At 41.1% G+C, this 15607-nt stretch overlaps 1 protein-coding gene across 4 annotated transcripts in view; it reads left to right on the top strand.

The window, feature by feature from the left end:
• OSBPL5 (oxysterol binding protein like 5) overlaps positions 1-15607 on the top strand; it is a 144620-nt gene that overhangs the window by 84547 nt on the left and 44466 nt on the right. For all 4 annotated transcript variants that reach the window (XM_065635702.1, XM_065635700.1, XM_065635699.1 and 1 more), the window contains 4 exons: positions 330-403; positions 10502-10582; positions 11240-11341; positions 12945-13148. In XM_065635702.1, the coding sequence (XP_065491774.1) occupies positions 330-403; positions 10502-10582; positions 11240-11341; positions 12945-13148 (461 nt within the window). The remainder of the gene's footprint in view (positions 1-329; positions 404-10501; positions 10583-11239; positions 11342-12944; positions 13149-15607) is intronic.

Below are 15607 nucleotides of genomic sequence, written 5' to 3'. Positions count from 1 at the left end.
GACTGCATCATAATGCAGACAGAGAAGGGAGCTGATTAAGGATGCATAAATAACCTTATTTCTGTTTTTTTCCAGCCTTCATATGCTGGACTTTGCAAACATTGTGTTGGTTTAACACAGTGTTTTCAGACCTAACTTTAAGCAGTACTTGTTGCGTAGCCCAAGCACGTGGATCCAGGTCATTTTAAACTCTGCAAGATCCCTCTTTGTGATCCTGGTGTGCATGAGAGCTTCTCTTGCTTGCTGTAGCAGTAGCCCTTCTAAGGCCATGAGTAGCCACGATTTTGCACAGTATTACTCTGTTTCTGAATCGCATTTCTTTGTTGCAGGAAAAGACGTGGAAGGAAACAGCCCGTCAGTGCTGAAGGATGAGACACCACAGACTCCAAACTCCATTAGTAAGGTACTGTGGAGTAGGGCTTCATCCCCCTAGTCTTGCTTTCGTTTCTTCTCAGGCTGTTACTAATCATTCTTACTCTCTTTTTTTTTAAGTCATTGCGAAAGCCTCTCCCTCCGTTCCTGCGGGAACTGTGTGTGCATGTTTTGAGAGAAAGAAAATGGGTGATTTTGCATGATTGGGATGGCAGCAAAGCCCACACTTTCCTCTGACTTGATAGCACCTATTGCAGAAGAACCCTGGACCTCATTTGGCAGTGTAATTAGATATGAATAAGTATGGTTAAAAGGTTAATTTTGTCAGTAGAGGTGTCTCCTGCTGTTCCAGGTCAGCAAGGCAATCATAAACCTTCATTGTTTTGGAAGAGAAAGCTGTAATATTTAGCGTATTGCATAGCATCCAAAACTGAGAGTCAAGATCCTGGGAGAGAGCTCTGGGAATTGGTGTAGCAAGAGAAGAACACAAACTAGCAAACATTTCCTGAACACATTTCCATCCAGCCTGTTATGGAGAGGTAAAACTGGATCTAAAGACTCTGGATCTGGGTGTTAAAAACCTGGCTCTGCATCTAGAGTTACTGAGTGCCTGGGTTTGATTTCCTGTAGAGATGGAATCAACCTTATAAATTAGATCTGGCTTTGAGATTCATGTACGGGCTTTTTTGGCTGCAGCTCCCTACCATGTTTCTGGAGGGTAACTAGAAATAGAAGCAAGGCCTGTTAATAAATTTTTAACTAAATTTATTCAACTATGAAGCTATAAAATGCAAATGACACCAGCTGAAATGAAAATATAACATGAAGCAAGCAGCTGCAGAAAAGTAATTTCTTATAATACATGAAAATAGGCTCTGCATCTTCGAATACATTTGGCTCTGCTTGCCTGAAGCTTGCAGATTGCTCTGCTGAGATGCCCTGGCAGAGGTCAGCACAGGGAGATAGTGATGAGAAGAGCTTTGGGAGTATGCAACAAGGGCTCGTGTACATCTCCTCTGCTATTGCTGGAACCTGACAAGCTTCAAACGGATCTTGGTTTTGCTTTTTTAGTCAGGTTCCTCATGGGAACCCAGCCTTCCACTTACCCTGCCAGTGGAGAGGCCCAAGGACCAGGTAACTGCGTCCAGGGCTTTTGTTTTAAAGCCAGATGTTTTGTGCACCTTACAAGTGGTGGTGTTAAATTCCCCATGAATTAGGAATGTAAAGAAGATGGACCTTTTCTTGACAGGACAACTCAGAGCACTGAAATGCTGTCTGAAAAGGAGTTGGATTTCTGAGATGCAGGATGAACGCAAGAGTAGGGATGTATTTGAGAAGTATCTGGGTGAGAACACAACCCAACTGTGTTTTCCCAGCCTCAGGGCCTGCCTTGCTATTCACACTCCTACAGGTGTGTTTTTGAAAGGAGAGGCACCCTTGGAAGATTGGGGTGCCCACCTAGATTTCTTCTGTGCTTTGTGTGCACCTGGGAGGCATTGGTGGGTCTCTCCTTGACAGCATCAAGAGCAGTTGTTAAGGTGAGATACGAGAAAATGCACAGTGCAGAACAACTGCATCAGATTTGTGACTCAAACCAAATGGGGGTCTGAACCTGGACCAGAGCTTTGTTTTCACCAACCCAAGACTTTAGTTTTACAATAGTCAAAATTCCTCTGAAACACCAATGGACAAAACCCAGATATGTGGAACCAAAACACCAAGCTTCAGCTTGCCTGCTCACTTTGGCTACTGAATGAGTCAGAGCTAGATTTTTCTTAACTTCCTGAATGTTCTGCTTGGACACACAGTGTTTGATTCAGAGACCTTCTGTCTCACTGCATCTCTGCTGTAGCGCCTGTCATTCCCACTTCAGTCTCCTTCGCCTGGCTATGTTGTACGCTGCCTTGCTCTTCTCCAGTCACGTAGTTTTTCTTGTGTCTTGCTTTGCAGTGGCAGTAACGGTAGGGAGTCCCTCTTGTGAAATGTCTTGTAGTTTAAAAATTTAGGCAAACTGGTAGTCAGTTTCCTTAATATTTTGTTTTTCACGTCCACTCACCTCTAAGACTATAAAATGAAATCTTACTGTCGAGTGTCCAGAACTGTAAATAGGGTAGTGTCACAGTATTGCAGTTTAAAAATAAATAGCGATTCCACCTACTTGAACCAAAGCAAAGAGTGTGCGTTAATTGGGTCATGTTTAGATTCATAATAGCAGGAGGGAAATAATTTTTAGAAACTAAACCGTAGGGTGTGCAGGTTTAATTAATGGATTCAAAAGTAAATGTTCTGGGTAACAGATCTGTGCCATGAATACTTACCCTTCTTTTGGCACAGTGGATATAGCAGACCTTGTTGGAAATCAGTATCCCTTCAGCCATGCTGTTTTGATGTACCACACCACATTGACTCTTTTCACCCAGTAATGAGAAGGAGAAGAAAAACAGTCAAGTGATTCAGTCCCTGGACTGGGGCTTAGAGGACCTTGAATTCCCAGCTCTGACTTGGAGTCCCTGTGTTTTCCTAGGCAGAATAATTGTGTTTCTGTTTCACATCTTCATCAGTGAGGTGGAAGCGGTTCTGTGTTTCATTCATTCAGGCCGTGTCCACAAAGCGTGATGGAGCAGGCTGCAGGTTTCCCAGGTTAGCAGACACCAAGCAGAATGTCCCATAAAAACCCTATGAATGTCTGTGAACTTGTGAGCTGTGAAGCCATTTAGTTGCAACCACACTACCCTGTGCTTGAGCTCATAGACAGACAGTCCATGTCTGAGGTGTGAACAGATCCCAATTGTCCTGTCTGTACAGACACTAAAATGTTTGATGCTGGAACATTTGCTTTCAGTGTGTTTGTGCAGTTCTTAGCAAGATATATTTCTGATTTCAGCTGTGGCTTCTTATGCCAAATTTTATTAAAACAAAATTAAGGCACAGTTCAGCTACATATTACATGGCAAACTTTCCTTCAGTGTATTTTCACCATTTCATTTTTCAAGTGGGGTCTCTTCCATCTCATTTTTCAAGGGAAGACAAAACCAAAACCACTTTATTAGCTTATTTATTTCAGTTTGTTTCTCATATTAGCTTCTCTGGTTTTTAGAGTGCTTTAGCCTTGTTTTCTGGGACCAGTGCTCATGGTGGGGTATGAAAGTATCACAGAACTGTCTCTAAGCCTCAAGCTCATCTCTGCAGCCAGTTAGTACAGCCAGCATGTGCCTGATAGTGACAGGAGATACCCTTCTCTCATTTTGTGCCTCATTGACATGCTTTAAGGCACCTTTCATTGCAGTATGCAGTGCTGCATTTTCTCTTTCTTGCCTTCCTATGCTTACCTATTTATTTTACTGTCTGGAGATCAGCTGAGGTGTCTTGATATGCACACAGAGCCTACAAACAATTGTGGCGTATTTTAAGGGACAGTCAGAAAAATCTTGAAGCTGGCACTCAGTGCTACCTCACTCTTTCCAGTTCCCCCCTAATGCCACAATGAAGTCTAAAATTATCACATTGTAGGAGTGTGGCTGTTGTGTGTACAGTTAGACCATGTATGAGAGGGCAAAGTTTAGATTGCTTTGCTCATCGTGAATGAGGTTTTGCATGTGCCTGAGTTGTTCAAGTCTTGATTGTGTGATTTATAATCTGAAATATGAATCTAAGTGACTACTAGAAATTCCTTTCAGCTGCAAAGTAGTTCGAAAGGGCTCATGCTGATCACTTGAGATGTAAGCTACAACTGCCGTGCTGTCTCAAGCTCATCCTAGATCCATGAAGCATGCTCTTAACCTCTCAGTTAATTCCAGGCATGGTTACATAAAAGATCATTCACAACTCTGGCAACCTCCAAGGGTACCTTTCCCTCTCTTCTCCTTAGCCAGCAAACCAGAGAATCAGTTGTGAGAGAGATCCAGACATTGCAGAATCACCTCAGAGAGGCTCAGGAGTGAAACATGCCCCATGTGTGCTAAACACAGACCTCCTGGAGAACCTGGCCCTTCCAGGTGGTGTTATGCTTCACTGGACCCTTGCTGGCTTTTTGTTACTGTGCTTTATGCTGTTGATGCTGTGGATGGAATTATTTTGGAGCTAGTGGTCCCTATCAAGACTTACACTCAGTTTCTGTGCCCTGGCTCAGGCACACCTTGCTTCTTCAGTTCCATGTGCAGCATTTTTGGGTAATCACTGTTGTCCACAGTGATTTCAAATGAGCAGAGATGTAGCCTGGAGTATCCTGGGAGAATTGCATAGAAGAGGGCTGGGCTTTTGCACTGAGAGGCAGGAAGCAGGGAGCACCCTTAACTTGTGTAGGTGCATACAAGGCCTGAACTCCCAGGTGCCTCAGAGAGGGGAACACAGTAGTAACTGTTCATTCACAAAAATGAAGTCTCGAAGTTGATAACTGCCACAGCAGTCATACCATGTCACCATGGGTCACTGGTGGTCATAATTCCTTACTCTAGTGTTTCTGATGGGGGAGATGAGGGTAAATGGAGGTGCTAAAATCGAAATTATTCATTAAACAGTTTTGCAAATCATATTTTAAGCTGAAAGTTTTTCATTGCTCAATTTCTTGATTTGTTTAAACTCAGCCTAGGAACAAAAGTTGTGCCTATAGCTAGAGGGGAAATCAAGGCTTTGCTTCAGGTTTCTGCTTAGCACAACTGTACCAGTCATGTGAAACAGCATCTTTCTCAGAGTGCAACTTCCCATCTTGCCTGAAGTGTTCTTTAAATATTCTAAACCTGCAGAATGTTCTTGCCATGAAAGGCACACGTAAATTATCATACAGAAATCCCATGAAGTCTGTGGCTTTTTCTTTAATTACTATAATCTGATGCAATGGAGCAGAGCATTCCACTACACAGTAGTATAACTTGATATTTGGAGTTGCTTGGATAGCTGAATTTCACTAATTATTTTCCTTAGATATTGCTGTCGTGTCAGCTATTTATTTGTACAGGCTTTTCAATTTGTGCTAATCATTGTCCTGTTTTAGTGTTGTAAACACAGTTAATATGTCATTGTAACATTTTTGCATTGTTGAAATAAGATAGTTGTGGGGGGTTTGTTTGTGTTTGTTTTTTTTTTTTAACTATAAAGTTTTAGATGAAAATTATTCAACTTGCTATAAAGCAACATATTAACCGAAGGGTAAGCTTTCTAATGCAAAGCTTGTTTGTCAGTAGGAATCATTTCACTGACTTTACTGTGCTTTGGATGAGCTGTTAATTCACAACAAAATAAAAAAGTTTTTAAAAATAACTGCTTACAGTAAATTTAAAACAAAATCACTTAAACATGGTTGAGATATATGAATATTCACATCAGTAACAAGAAGCTCTTCGTTTCTAACATTAAACTCAGCTTTTCCGTAGTGTTTTTACTACTTCAGGAACTTTTGTTTCATTTCTTTTATTTCTGCAGTGATACAGATCTGCAGCAATTATATGTGGAAAAGATACTGCAGAAATTACATGTGAGCAACAATGTGCCTCCCATGTGACAACTATTTTTGCTTTTGTGAAGCATAACTTACGACCCCAGCTACTTTTGTTCTGCCTTCAAATTCCCATCTGATTTAATCTTTCTCTCACTTAGAAACAAAGAAGAAAAACAAGCGACTTGTAAGCTGTCGCTGCTGTTAACATTCTGACCACAGCCTGAGAATGGCTTTATTTAGATGCTTCTGACTTGGAGTAGTTCTGTCTCATTACACATTGTTTTGTGTTCATCCCATGCAGCAAGGGTTGCGTGTGCTCAACAATAGGATATTCCTCTTGCTGTTATCCAAGGCACGGCCTGCTGATGGGCTGCCATCCCTCACACCAGAGCTGATCGCAGACTGTTTTTCTGTCAAATAATGTGGTTCCTCTTGGAAACGAATTCACCAAAAAGACACTGGATCAGGATAGCGCTATTGTGAGGACTCTTACAAAGCCTAGCAGAAGTGCAAGGGTATTGTCATAACTGCTAACAATCAGCAGTGGATCTCCAGAGCTACATAACTGAAATGAAAGGGAACAGAAACTTAACAGGGATGAAAAGTATGTCTCTGAGTACAGTTACAGCCCATCGTCAGCTGGCAAGGTCATCACTCAGTCCTGGAAAGGACAGATCTCCTTAGAGAATAAAGAGGGACAACAGTTTTCTACCTCTGCAAGTGCTGCTGCGTGCCCTGGTAAAAGTTTTTGACAGGTTAACAGTCTTCCCTCCTTATAATTATGAGAACCAGTATATGAAAAACACACTTATTGCTTTCTTATTAGAATATTCCAGTGCTTTTTTCAATTTTAAAAAGGACACCAATTCCCTACCCTCCCATTGTACAACGTCTCATTCTGGTTAATATTGTTCACATGTTGCTGTAGACGGGGGGGCCAAATTCTGATATCCTGCACAAGCATTTTCCCAGTGTCCTTGAAAGATTTGTTCTGGTGACAAATGGCTTCTCTTAGTTTTCAGCCAGGCTGGGAAAGGCAGAGCAATAGAAGGACATCATTAAATGGTCTTGACGTGTTTTAGCAGTGTAAGGCCCTGCTGTGCCTTAGGGATCTTTGGAGGTGATGGCCCAGGTTTACTGAATTTTATGTATGGCACAAGGTACAATCAAAACTATTAAGACAGATTCTTGTAAAAACATGGTATCATATTACTTCAAGTCACTTAGCAGGTTAAGCCTGGAGGAAGTGTACATTGCTATCAGCAGCATGGCGGCCTATGTTATGCCATCCTGGGGCTTTAGATCCCACCTTTCCTGTGAAAAGGCAGGAACTTTAAACCCAGAAATGCAATGTTTTTCACTCTCTAGACCTGGAGATCACCTGCAAGAAAACTGCTATCTAGGATCTGTGATGATTTTTCCTCATAAGCATAACGAGAAGCAAAGTCAACAGGGAGAAGCAATCAGTTTGCCTCTTTGACAAAGTAACTGGGGAACAGCGTCCAGTTTCCAAACACAGTAGTCCCAGGTCAGGCACATCTGAAAGGTTGTCCATGGGTCCTAGTTACATGGCTCGACTTTAGTAAAATTTTCTCTGTCTTTATAAATCTTGGTCATTTTACAACCATCTTGAGGAGCTGTGCTGTCACACAGCTGATACATCACAGTTTTTGAGACATGGCAGCACAGATATTTATTTTCCCACACCTAGAAATTCTTGCAGAGGTGATGGGGCACTTAAGTTACTGCTTCTTTCTCATCCATCCTTAAGCCTGCCTAAGTGTGCACCATCCCTGTGGCTGCGTTTCCATTTACAGGCAAAGTCAGCAAAGTCAGCATGTCTGGACGTAGCTCAGCCTCAGAGGAGGCCGTGCCTGAAGGAGGCAGTGCGGGAGTTCAGGACCCCACCGCAGCAGCCTCCAAGGCTGTTCATACAGCTGCTTTGACCAAGTGAAAGACCAGTTTGTAATTATTTCAGGCAAGTTTCACTGCATTTATTGAGCTCCTAAAGGCTGCAGTGGTGTAAGGGGAGATCACCCCTTCATCTGCTGTTGTGTAGTGCGGCTTCGTGACATGCACAGCAGTACCAGCTGGTGTTGGGCTTGTGGTGTCCTTGGTCACAGAGCTACGAGTCAGCTCTCCCGAAGAGGCAGATCAATGTCTTTCTGTGTAAGCGTCCCAGGTTTGAAGTCTTGTGGTGATTTAACTCTATTTTTAGCGTGACCCAAAGAGACTCCGAGGAGTAGGCAGGTGTGTGTAGCTGGTAGAGCAGTGAAAGTGCCTCTGTGTGTGTTGGTGCCGGTTCCCCTCAAGAAGCAGGTTTAGGGCTCAGGTTTGCAGCGGTTGTTGGAAGCCTTTCTGAATTCATCTTCAAGTAAGCTTCCTTGAGCCAAGTGAGCTTAGGGTCTGAGAATTTGTTCTTTTTATAAGTGCTAATATGTAATTGTATAGACAACAAGTGACTTGTAGCTTGTTTTAATTAGTTAAGCAAAGAACATTAATTATATCCTGATGTTTTGCAGACACCTGAGCGGGACTTCCTGAAATCTCAGGGATGTCTGTGCTTTTTCTGCTTCTCACTCTGGCTAATGAAGAATAGTACGCTGTGTTTCTCTCTGTGTCTGATCTCTCAGGCTGGAGGGAGTAAATTACTGATAAGCATTTGGCTCATAGTTGTATCTCAAGGACAGGACATTCTCCCTGCTAATTGGGAGAAAGGGGGAGAATTCTTCTGACCAGTTTCAGAGGACGCGTGTCTCAAATCATGAAAGCATAATCTGCTAGTAATTCCAAAGGATTCTTGCTCAGAGACATTTAAGCACTTAGAAATGCTTCCTCATAAAGAAAAGCTTATAGCCTATCTCCCAAATGTCTGCTACTGCCCTTTGAAATGTGACAAAGACCCTGTGGGCACAGTTATCTGCTCAGACATCGTATCAGTGCAGTGGTCCCCATCATAAATCTTGTGTTTTCACAGTGAATCCCATGTGCGGAAATAAAAAATATGCATCAGAGACTGCATTGCAGGTAGAGGAGGCAGGCTTAGCTTTCTGTTAAAGCAAAAATGACGAATATTGAACAGTCACAAGAGTCCAGAGCTGTCGTTTTCTTTCAGTGGATCCAATGCCATATTGACTTGTAAACTGGACAGTCAGATCAAGAACTTCACTGGTCTTTATGTGCCATCATAGAGTTTTCATTTCTCTATTTATTCTTAAGTGTCAAGTGTACTTTCATTTTTAGTGAAAGACTAGCGTAAGGGTATGTGACAAGTGTTATTGCACCTACTGCCCCTAGTTTCTAATCCCGCATCATCCAGAGTGAGTTTTGCTCAGTTGAGTATGCACCCTTATCTCCCATTTTTGCTCCTGCCAGTCTCTGAAGCATAGTTGATGGCCTGATTGCTGTGTCCTGGTTGTGCATTTGCATGTTTTTATCTAAGTTACTTGAAAAGGACTGATCCAGCTGTCATTAAATATTTTCCTGCTCATGCTAACATTCAGCATGGTTTGTGGCTGTAGCAGCTGAAGAGGTTTCTGTGTCATTAGAAGGGAAAAAGAAAGTGGGTCTCTCAAAACTGAAGGTACTGTAAAACAATTACATCAACTCATGACACACAGGAGAGAGAGTCCAGTGGGTTTGTGTCACGTCATAGCAGTGAATTTGTAAATGGGAACTATATTTGATACTTTTTTCCTTAGTACAGCTTATTCTCGTGTCATACCCATTCAATCAAGGTGGCCAAGGGCTTTTTTTAATAAAACAACCATGCATAAGTGGGTGAGACAGTGCCTGACCCCAAAAGATCACAGTCTGAATGCATGAGACCCATGAAAGGTTGGAAGGAAAAGAGAGGTATGGTGAGAGAAAGTAACTTTCTTGTGGTCACATAAAAAGTAGCAGAGTCCAGACTGTACCGTAATTCTCATGCCACTAACCCGCCCAAGTTTTGGACAATTTGCTGACAGTACATATCCAAGTAGGGGTCCTCGTCATGAGTTGGGCTCCAGACAGCCATACTCTCTAAGCATACTTTATTGTAGGAACACTAATATTGTGACCATGTCTAACAAAATTAAAACATTTTTTCAGCCCGTCAGCACGATTATGAGATCAGTCTGCAGCCTCTGAAAATGAATTTAAACAGCACTGACACTACCAAACTTGATTTGAAGTGACTGTATATTTTGTGCCTCTCTTTGCAGGGCCAGATGATGATGATTTCCTGTATTATCTGTAACATGATTAGGTCATTTCTTGCCCACTCATGTTTCTGGACATTTCAGCTAGGGCAACAGTCATTGCCAATATCGAGTCTAGTTCTGAAAGATCTATACCAGCCTCCTCATAATTTTTATTCCAGTAACTGAAATGCTTTCAGATTGGAAAAGAGATGGACAGTTTTCAAAGTTAGGAATAAGAATAGAGGGGTTTTTTGTTTTGTTTTACCAAGGTTAATGTCTGCAGGGGAGAAATATGAAGAAAATTTGGTTGGGAATTTGCTAACTATGAGTATAAAAAGGGAGTTTGGAGTGCACTGCAAATCTGCGTTTTCTGCACCTGCCTAGTGTTCTGTTGCTGAAGTCTGCAATTGGCTCCTTCATGGATTCCTGGAAGATAGAAACGACTCTTCATTAGAGCATAACTTGAACATCTTCATGTTAACGCATTCCTGTTTCCTCTGTCTTTTTTTAGATCGAATATAAACTTTGCAGTGGTTCTGACAAAGAGTGTGTGTCTCCCACAGCCAAATTCACAAAGAAGGAAACACTGAAGGTATGTGCGAAGCAGCCAAGTCAGCATCAGCTGACTTTCTTTTACAAAACAAGTAGCACCTTCCAAACAAACCATTGGGAACTACTCTGAGTCGTTTCCCAAGACCCAGAGAAGCCTCTGACTCTTCTAGGAGTCATTATAGGCCAAGGGCATTTACAGGCTTTATACAGAGGATTAGATTATGTACTGCAAACAGAACAAATCAGTGTAATTATTTCACTCTGTTTGTATGTTCCAGAGCTATTATGCACCTCAAGAGGATTGTAATTCTTCATTGGTCTTGTTAGGAGGAGTATGCCTAGGCACTCTGGGCAAATTATTGCTTGAACACTTGCTTGTCTACCAAACCAAAAGCATAGATAATTTGGTTTGGATGAAATTAGATTTAATATCTTTAATTTGAAGGGTGGGTATTCAGCTTCTTTCCATTTCCCCCAAAGAAAAGCCAAATTAGATTACGTTTAGTGAAACTTCAGGAGCAGAGAAAATACCTGTTTTCTCGTTACGTTTTTGTTCTTCCTTGTGCTTATTTCTGGGGAACCTGTGCTGGGTCAGGTTCTAGCTGCGCTATACATAGCTGTCCTTAATGCATTATGTTCTTTCTTCCCCAAAAGAGGCCATGATTACAGCTGCTATATTTTCTCTGTTCTCTACCAGGTACAAAAAAAAAATTACAGACAGGAGAAGAAAAGAGCTACCAAACAACTCTTCAGTGCTCTGAAGGATCCCAGTGTAGTGATCACAGCAGACTGGCTGAAGGTATTGAATTGATTCTGAGGCTGTAGGAAAAAATAAGTGAGAAGTACTTGATGTGTCTGAGACTTACTTATGCATTAGCACTTTTTTGAGTGAAGGAAGACTGAATACTTTTGAGTTGAAGTTGCTCTAAAGCTGTGATTAAATAACTGCTATAAAAGTGGAGTTATGGGCAATATTTACTTTCCATCTTAACCTAACTTCATCCATCTCTTCCATGTCCTTAAATAGCAACAAGGTCTCAAAAAGCGTGTAGTACAAAAGGAAGCGATGATGTTTCTTTCTTTTTTCCTTTATGAGTCTGCTGGCCTCTTCCAAAGATGTGGTTTTGTACTGAAGAGGGAATAGACAGAGTAACAGCCTGGAAATGAGCAGATAGAGTTTGTTCTATTGACAGTTGCATTTTATGTTGTCACAGCACAGAATAAAACATATTGGACCTGATGACAACTGTAATTTCTCCTTGTGCAAAGACTCAACTAGTGACAGCTTCTCACTGAAGTCCTGAACCTTTGTATGTGGCCAAATAAATTTGGACTGATACTGTTACCTTTGACCCTCTTTTTCTCCTCATTTGGTGCCATTTAGTCTTCTCGACTAATAATGAATTGGTTGCCCCTTTCATAACGGCAAAACTTAACTTCCAAACATTGCGAAACACACAGCTCTTTAAAAAAAAGGAAAAAAAAAAGTAACTTAGGGATTTCATGAAACGATAGAATCACATTTGACCAGTGTGAAAAACCTCCAACATTGTTCTACAATCAGTATTAGAGGCCAGAAAAGTGAGATACTTCTGGTTTATTTGGGAAATTAAATAGGCAACAAAATGTTTCCATAGTGTTTAATGTTGATGGTAGTTAAATATTAAGATCTTTATAAATACAGAAGAGCTGTTCCATGTTTGCTGTGGCTGGAAGTTTCTGGTTCAGCAACAAATGATGCTGGGCCATAAAAACACAACACCAACATAAGACTTGGGGTTTGGCCTATGTATGTTGAAGACAAGACCACCTTAGGCAAAACCTAACCTTACTGAGAAACTTCTCTGTTCTTATAGCTGTTATCTTTAATATACGTGGTCAGATTTAATGTCTCCTATGCAAGAGAGAGTGCACATTGAGCTTGACACAGAAGTAAACCAGCTGGAGAAGGTGCTTTTAAAAATGGGCTATTTGACAAAACCCATTAATAGCTCTGTTCTACAGAATGCTATTAAAATGACTTATAAGTCGAGTTAGACTAGTTATAACATTTTTCTGTGCAATGTTCTAATTGGCATGTCCTCCGTGATTAATAACAAATCATTCTCACGTGGGCCAGCAGTGCTGGTTGCCTAAAAAATTAAGCAAGCTGCTAACACTAAGCCAATAATAAAAATATAAAGACTAGATTCTGATAGTGAGATTTACAAGGTCTAGGATTTTGCTATGAGATCCTTAAGACTGTTCAGATAATGCAGTGTATCTTCCTAAGGAAGTGTATCGTAGTGTGGCCTTGGGAGAAACACATACTGGAAATGCTGTATAAACACTGAATACATGCTGTTTTTCTTTTAGGGAGCAACGTAAACGCAACTTTTTGTTCTTTCCTTTCTTCCCTTCAGATTCGTGGGACTCTGAAGAGTTGGACCAAGTTGTGGTGTGTTCTGAAACCAGGAGTGCTGCTGATTTATAAGACACCAAAGATTGGACAGTGGGTTGGGACAATCTTGCTCCATTCTTGTGAGCTGATCGAGAGACCCTCCAAAAAGGATGGCTTCTGTTTTAAACTTTTTCATCCTTTGGATCAGTCAATCTGGGCTGTAAAGGTAACAATCCTGATGAGTCAAACAACCTCCTCTGGGTCACCAAGTGTCTGAGCACTAGTATTATCTAGCATTGATACTATCTAGCTTCTCAGTTCTTCACTTGCTGTTAGTGATGGTGAGTTGACTGCATGAAAAGATTAAAGACACTGAAGCTTGGTCATATGACATCAAAGGAACATGGTGCCTTGTGATTAGTTATACAAATGTGTCATTCTTGCTGTATAGATGCATGCATAAACTGAGGAAAGGGGAAGCATGTTAGTGCAGGAAAATGCTCAATACCTAGAAGCTGTATCAAGCCATGGCCTATGTCTTTAAAAAGAGATGAGGAATAGACCCAATTAACTGACTTCCCCAAAACAAGGATGCGCAAAGCACGAAATGCTTTGTACAACACTGGAAGAGGGCTGGCAAAGTGGCAAAAAACAGATTAATCATTTTACTTTTTTAGATTAATCATTCGATTTTTTTTTTCTAATGCCTTTGGGGTTTTGTGTTTGTTTGCGATGGACTGGGAACTCTGGTCTGCTCAAGACTTGTCTATTCCACAAAAGTGTGACTTTTGATAGGTTGCCTTAATTTTCTCTTCTTTGAAAGAGAAACAGCAAGGTTGTCTCTCTTTCACTTTGAGTTCTTCTTCAGTCCGTTGGTATCCACAGAGTGAAACAGTCTTTTCCTTTGTACACAGTAAGTCCTGCAGTGACCTCTGGATCTCTGTGTAACACAAATTACATTTTTTCACACTTCTTGAAATAGCTCCCTGCAAATTTTAAAGAGCTGCATTTCTTTTCCTTCTTTCCTTTAAGAATAGGCAAAAAAAAAAAAAATTATCTAATGCCTCTGAGCAAAGAAGAAGACCGCAGTACTTTCTGAGAGGCACCAAGAGCAACATCTTTTGGATACCCTGAAGACAAAACTTAGATGTTCTTGAACTCTTGTTTCCCCATTAAAAGCAGTGACTCAGCGGAGTTATTGCAGACCTAAATTCTCCAGGATACATCACCAGTGTAAGCAAGGCATTACGAGCTACTGCCTTGCTGGGTGGTCAGCAGAGTAAATCTACTTGGAAAGACTCTTGTGAGAGCGATGACAGCATTTGTCATTGGCATCCAAAGGTCTAACAAAATGGAGCAGAAGCCCTGTGGGAACAGACCGAGCAGCCTCACCTCCTCATCCCTGCACTTAATTGAACGGTTTTAAGCACAGCTATACAATCACTATAGAAAGTCTTGCAATTTTTAGTAAGGTAGGAGGAGAGAATTAAAATTAACCTCAACAACCAGGGGTAAGAGTTGCTGTCTTCCGACAGTAGCTCAGCTCTGATCTGTGCCTAGATGCACTGCTTTTGCTTTAAATCCTAAAGGTTTCATTGCTACCTTGCTCCTCTTGTTCAGTTTTGAGAGTTTTGATGTTTTTTTATTCAGACCATGCACTCAAGAAGGTTGTGGATTATTTGCTGTCCATCAACAAAAAATTCCTTGTGATTTGACAGGTCAACTGAATTCTTCTGAAAAGCACAGTGAGGAGACCTAGTGAAAAAAAGTAGAATCAAAAACACAGTCAGGTACTGAAAAGTAGTGTTGCTGACAGTTCTGAAGCGTTATGCCAGAATGCCCTTCCCTTTGAATGGATCAGCCAAAAGAAAGAAGAGTTTTTATTGATGTGTATATGTATTTGCATGTGTTTATGTATGTCTAATTTTTGTGTCTCTTGAGGAAATATATGACAAAAATAGGAATTAGTGTATTAAATATGAAGGGAATATATCTCTGAAAATATTTGTGTACTAAATGAATTCCTAAGAGGTTTGAGTTTTAAAGTCAAAGCAGTATTCTAAGTCTCTTGAGACATACTTAGAAAGCTGCATTTGAGCTGCACAGTAGGGTGTTTCCTGAAACCTAAGTTCAGTCTGGATTGTTACATGTGATACGTGCTTTCAGCCACAAGGTGAACTCCAAAATACACCTATAGAAGAAATCCACCACTGATCTGCTTGATGTCAAATAAACTGTCTGCACTCTGACAACAGTTTAAGGCTGAAACCGCTAAAAATACTGTTTCGTTTTATGTCATTTCATGGCCACCTTTTGAAGCAACTGGAGGAGAACTGACTGATCTAAATTGGTTATGTATAACTGTGCAAAGAAAGCCCATTTCTCATGAAATATAGATTAGCCTGAGCTTAAGCAAAATGCCCAGGTTACTGTCCATCATGATAGGAGTAAGATCTGGCTAAACAGCTTTCACTTTTGGCTAAAATGGCTCGTGAAATTTTAAGGATTTTCCAGACTGGAGTTGATGGTCCAGTTTTGTCTCACATCAGTGGACTTCAGCTGACTCAGGGTAATTAATGAACGCCTTTGTACATGTTGGCCTGGCTGCTCAGCAGATGTTTGGATCTAAGTGCAGGGTTCAGCCCTGGAACAAAGGTCTGGTTCAAGTAGTGCCCTGGACACTTC

The sequence above is a fragment of the Caloenas nicobarica genome, chromosome 5 (genome assembly GCF_036013445.1).
Source record: "Caloenas nicobarica isolate bCalNic1 chromosome 5, bCalNic1.hap1, whole genome shotgun sequence".
In the NCBI taxonomy this organism is placed as follows: domain Eukaryota; kingdom Metazoa; phylum Chordata; class Aves; order Columbiformes; family Columbidae; genus Caloenas; species Caloenas nicobarica.
Note: the sequence above shows the minus strand (reverse complement) of the source record. Positions and strands in the feature narration are given on the sequence as shown.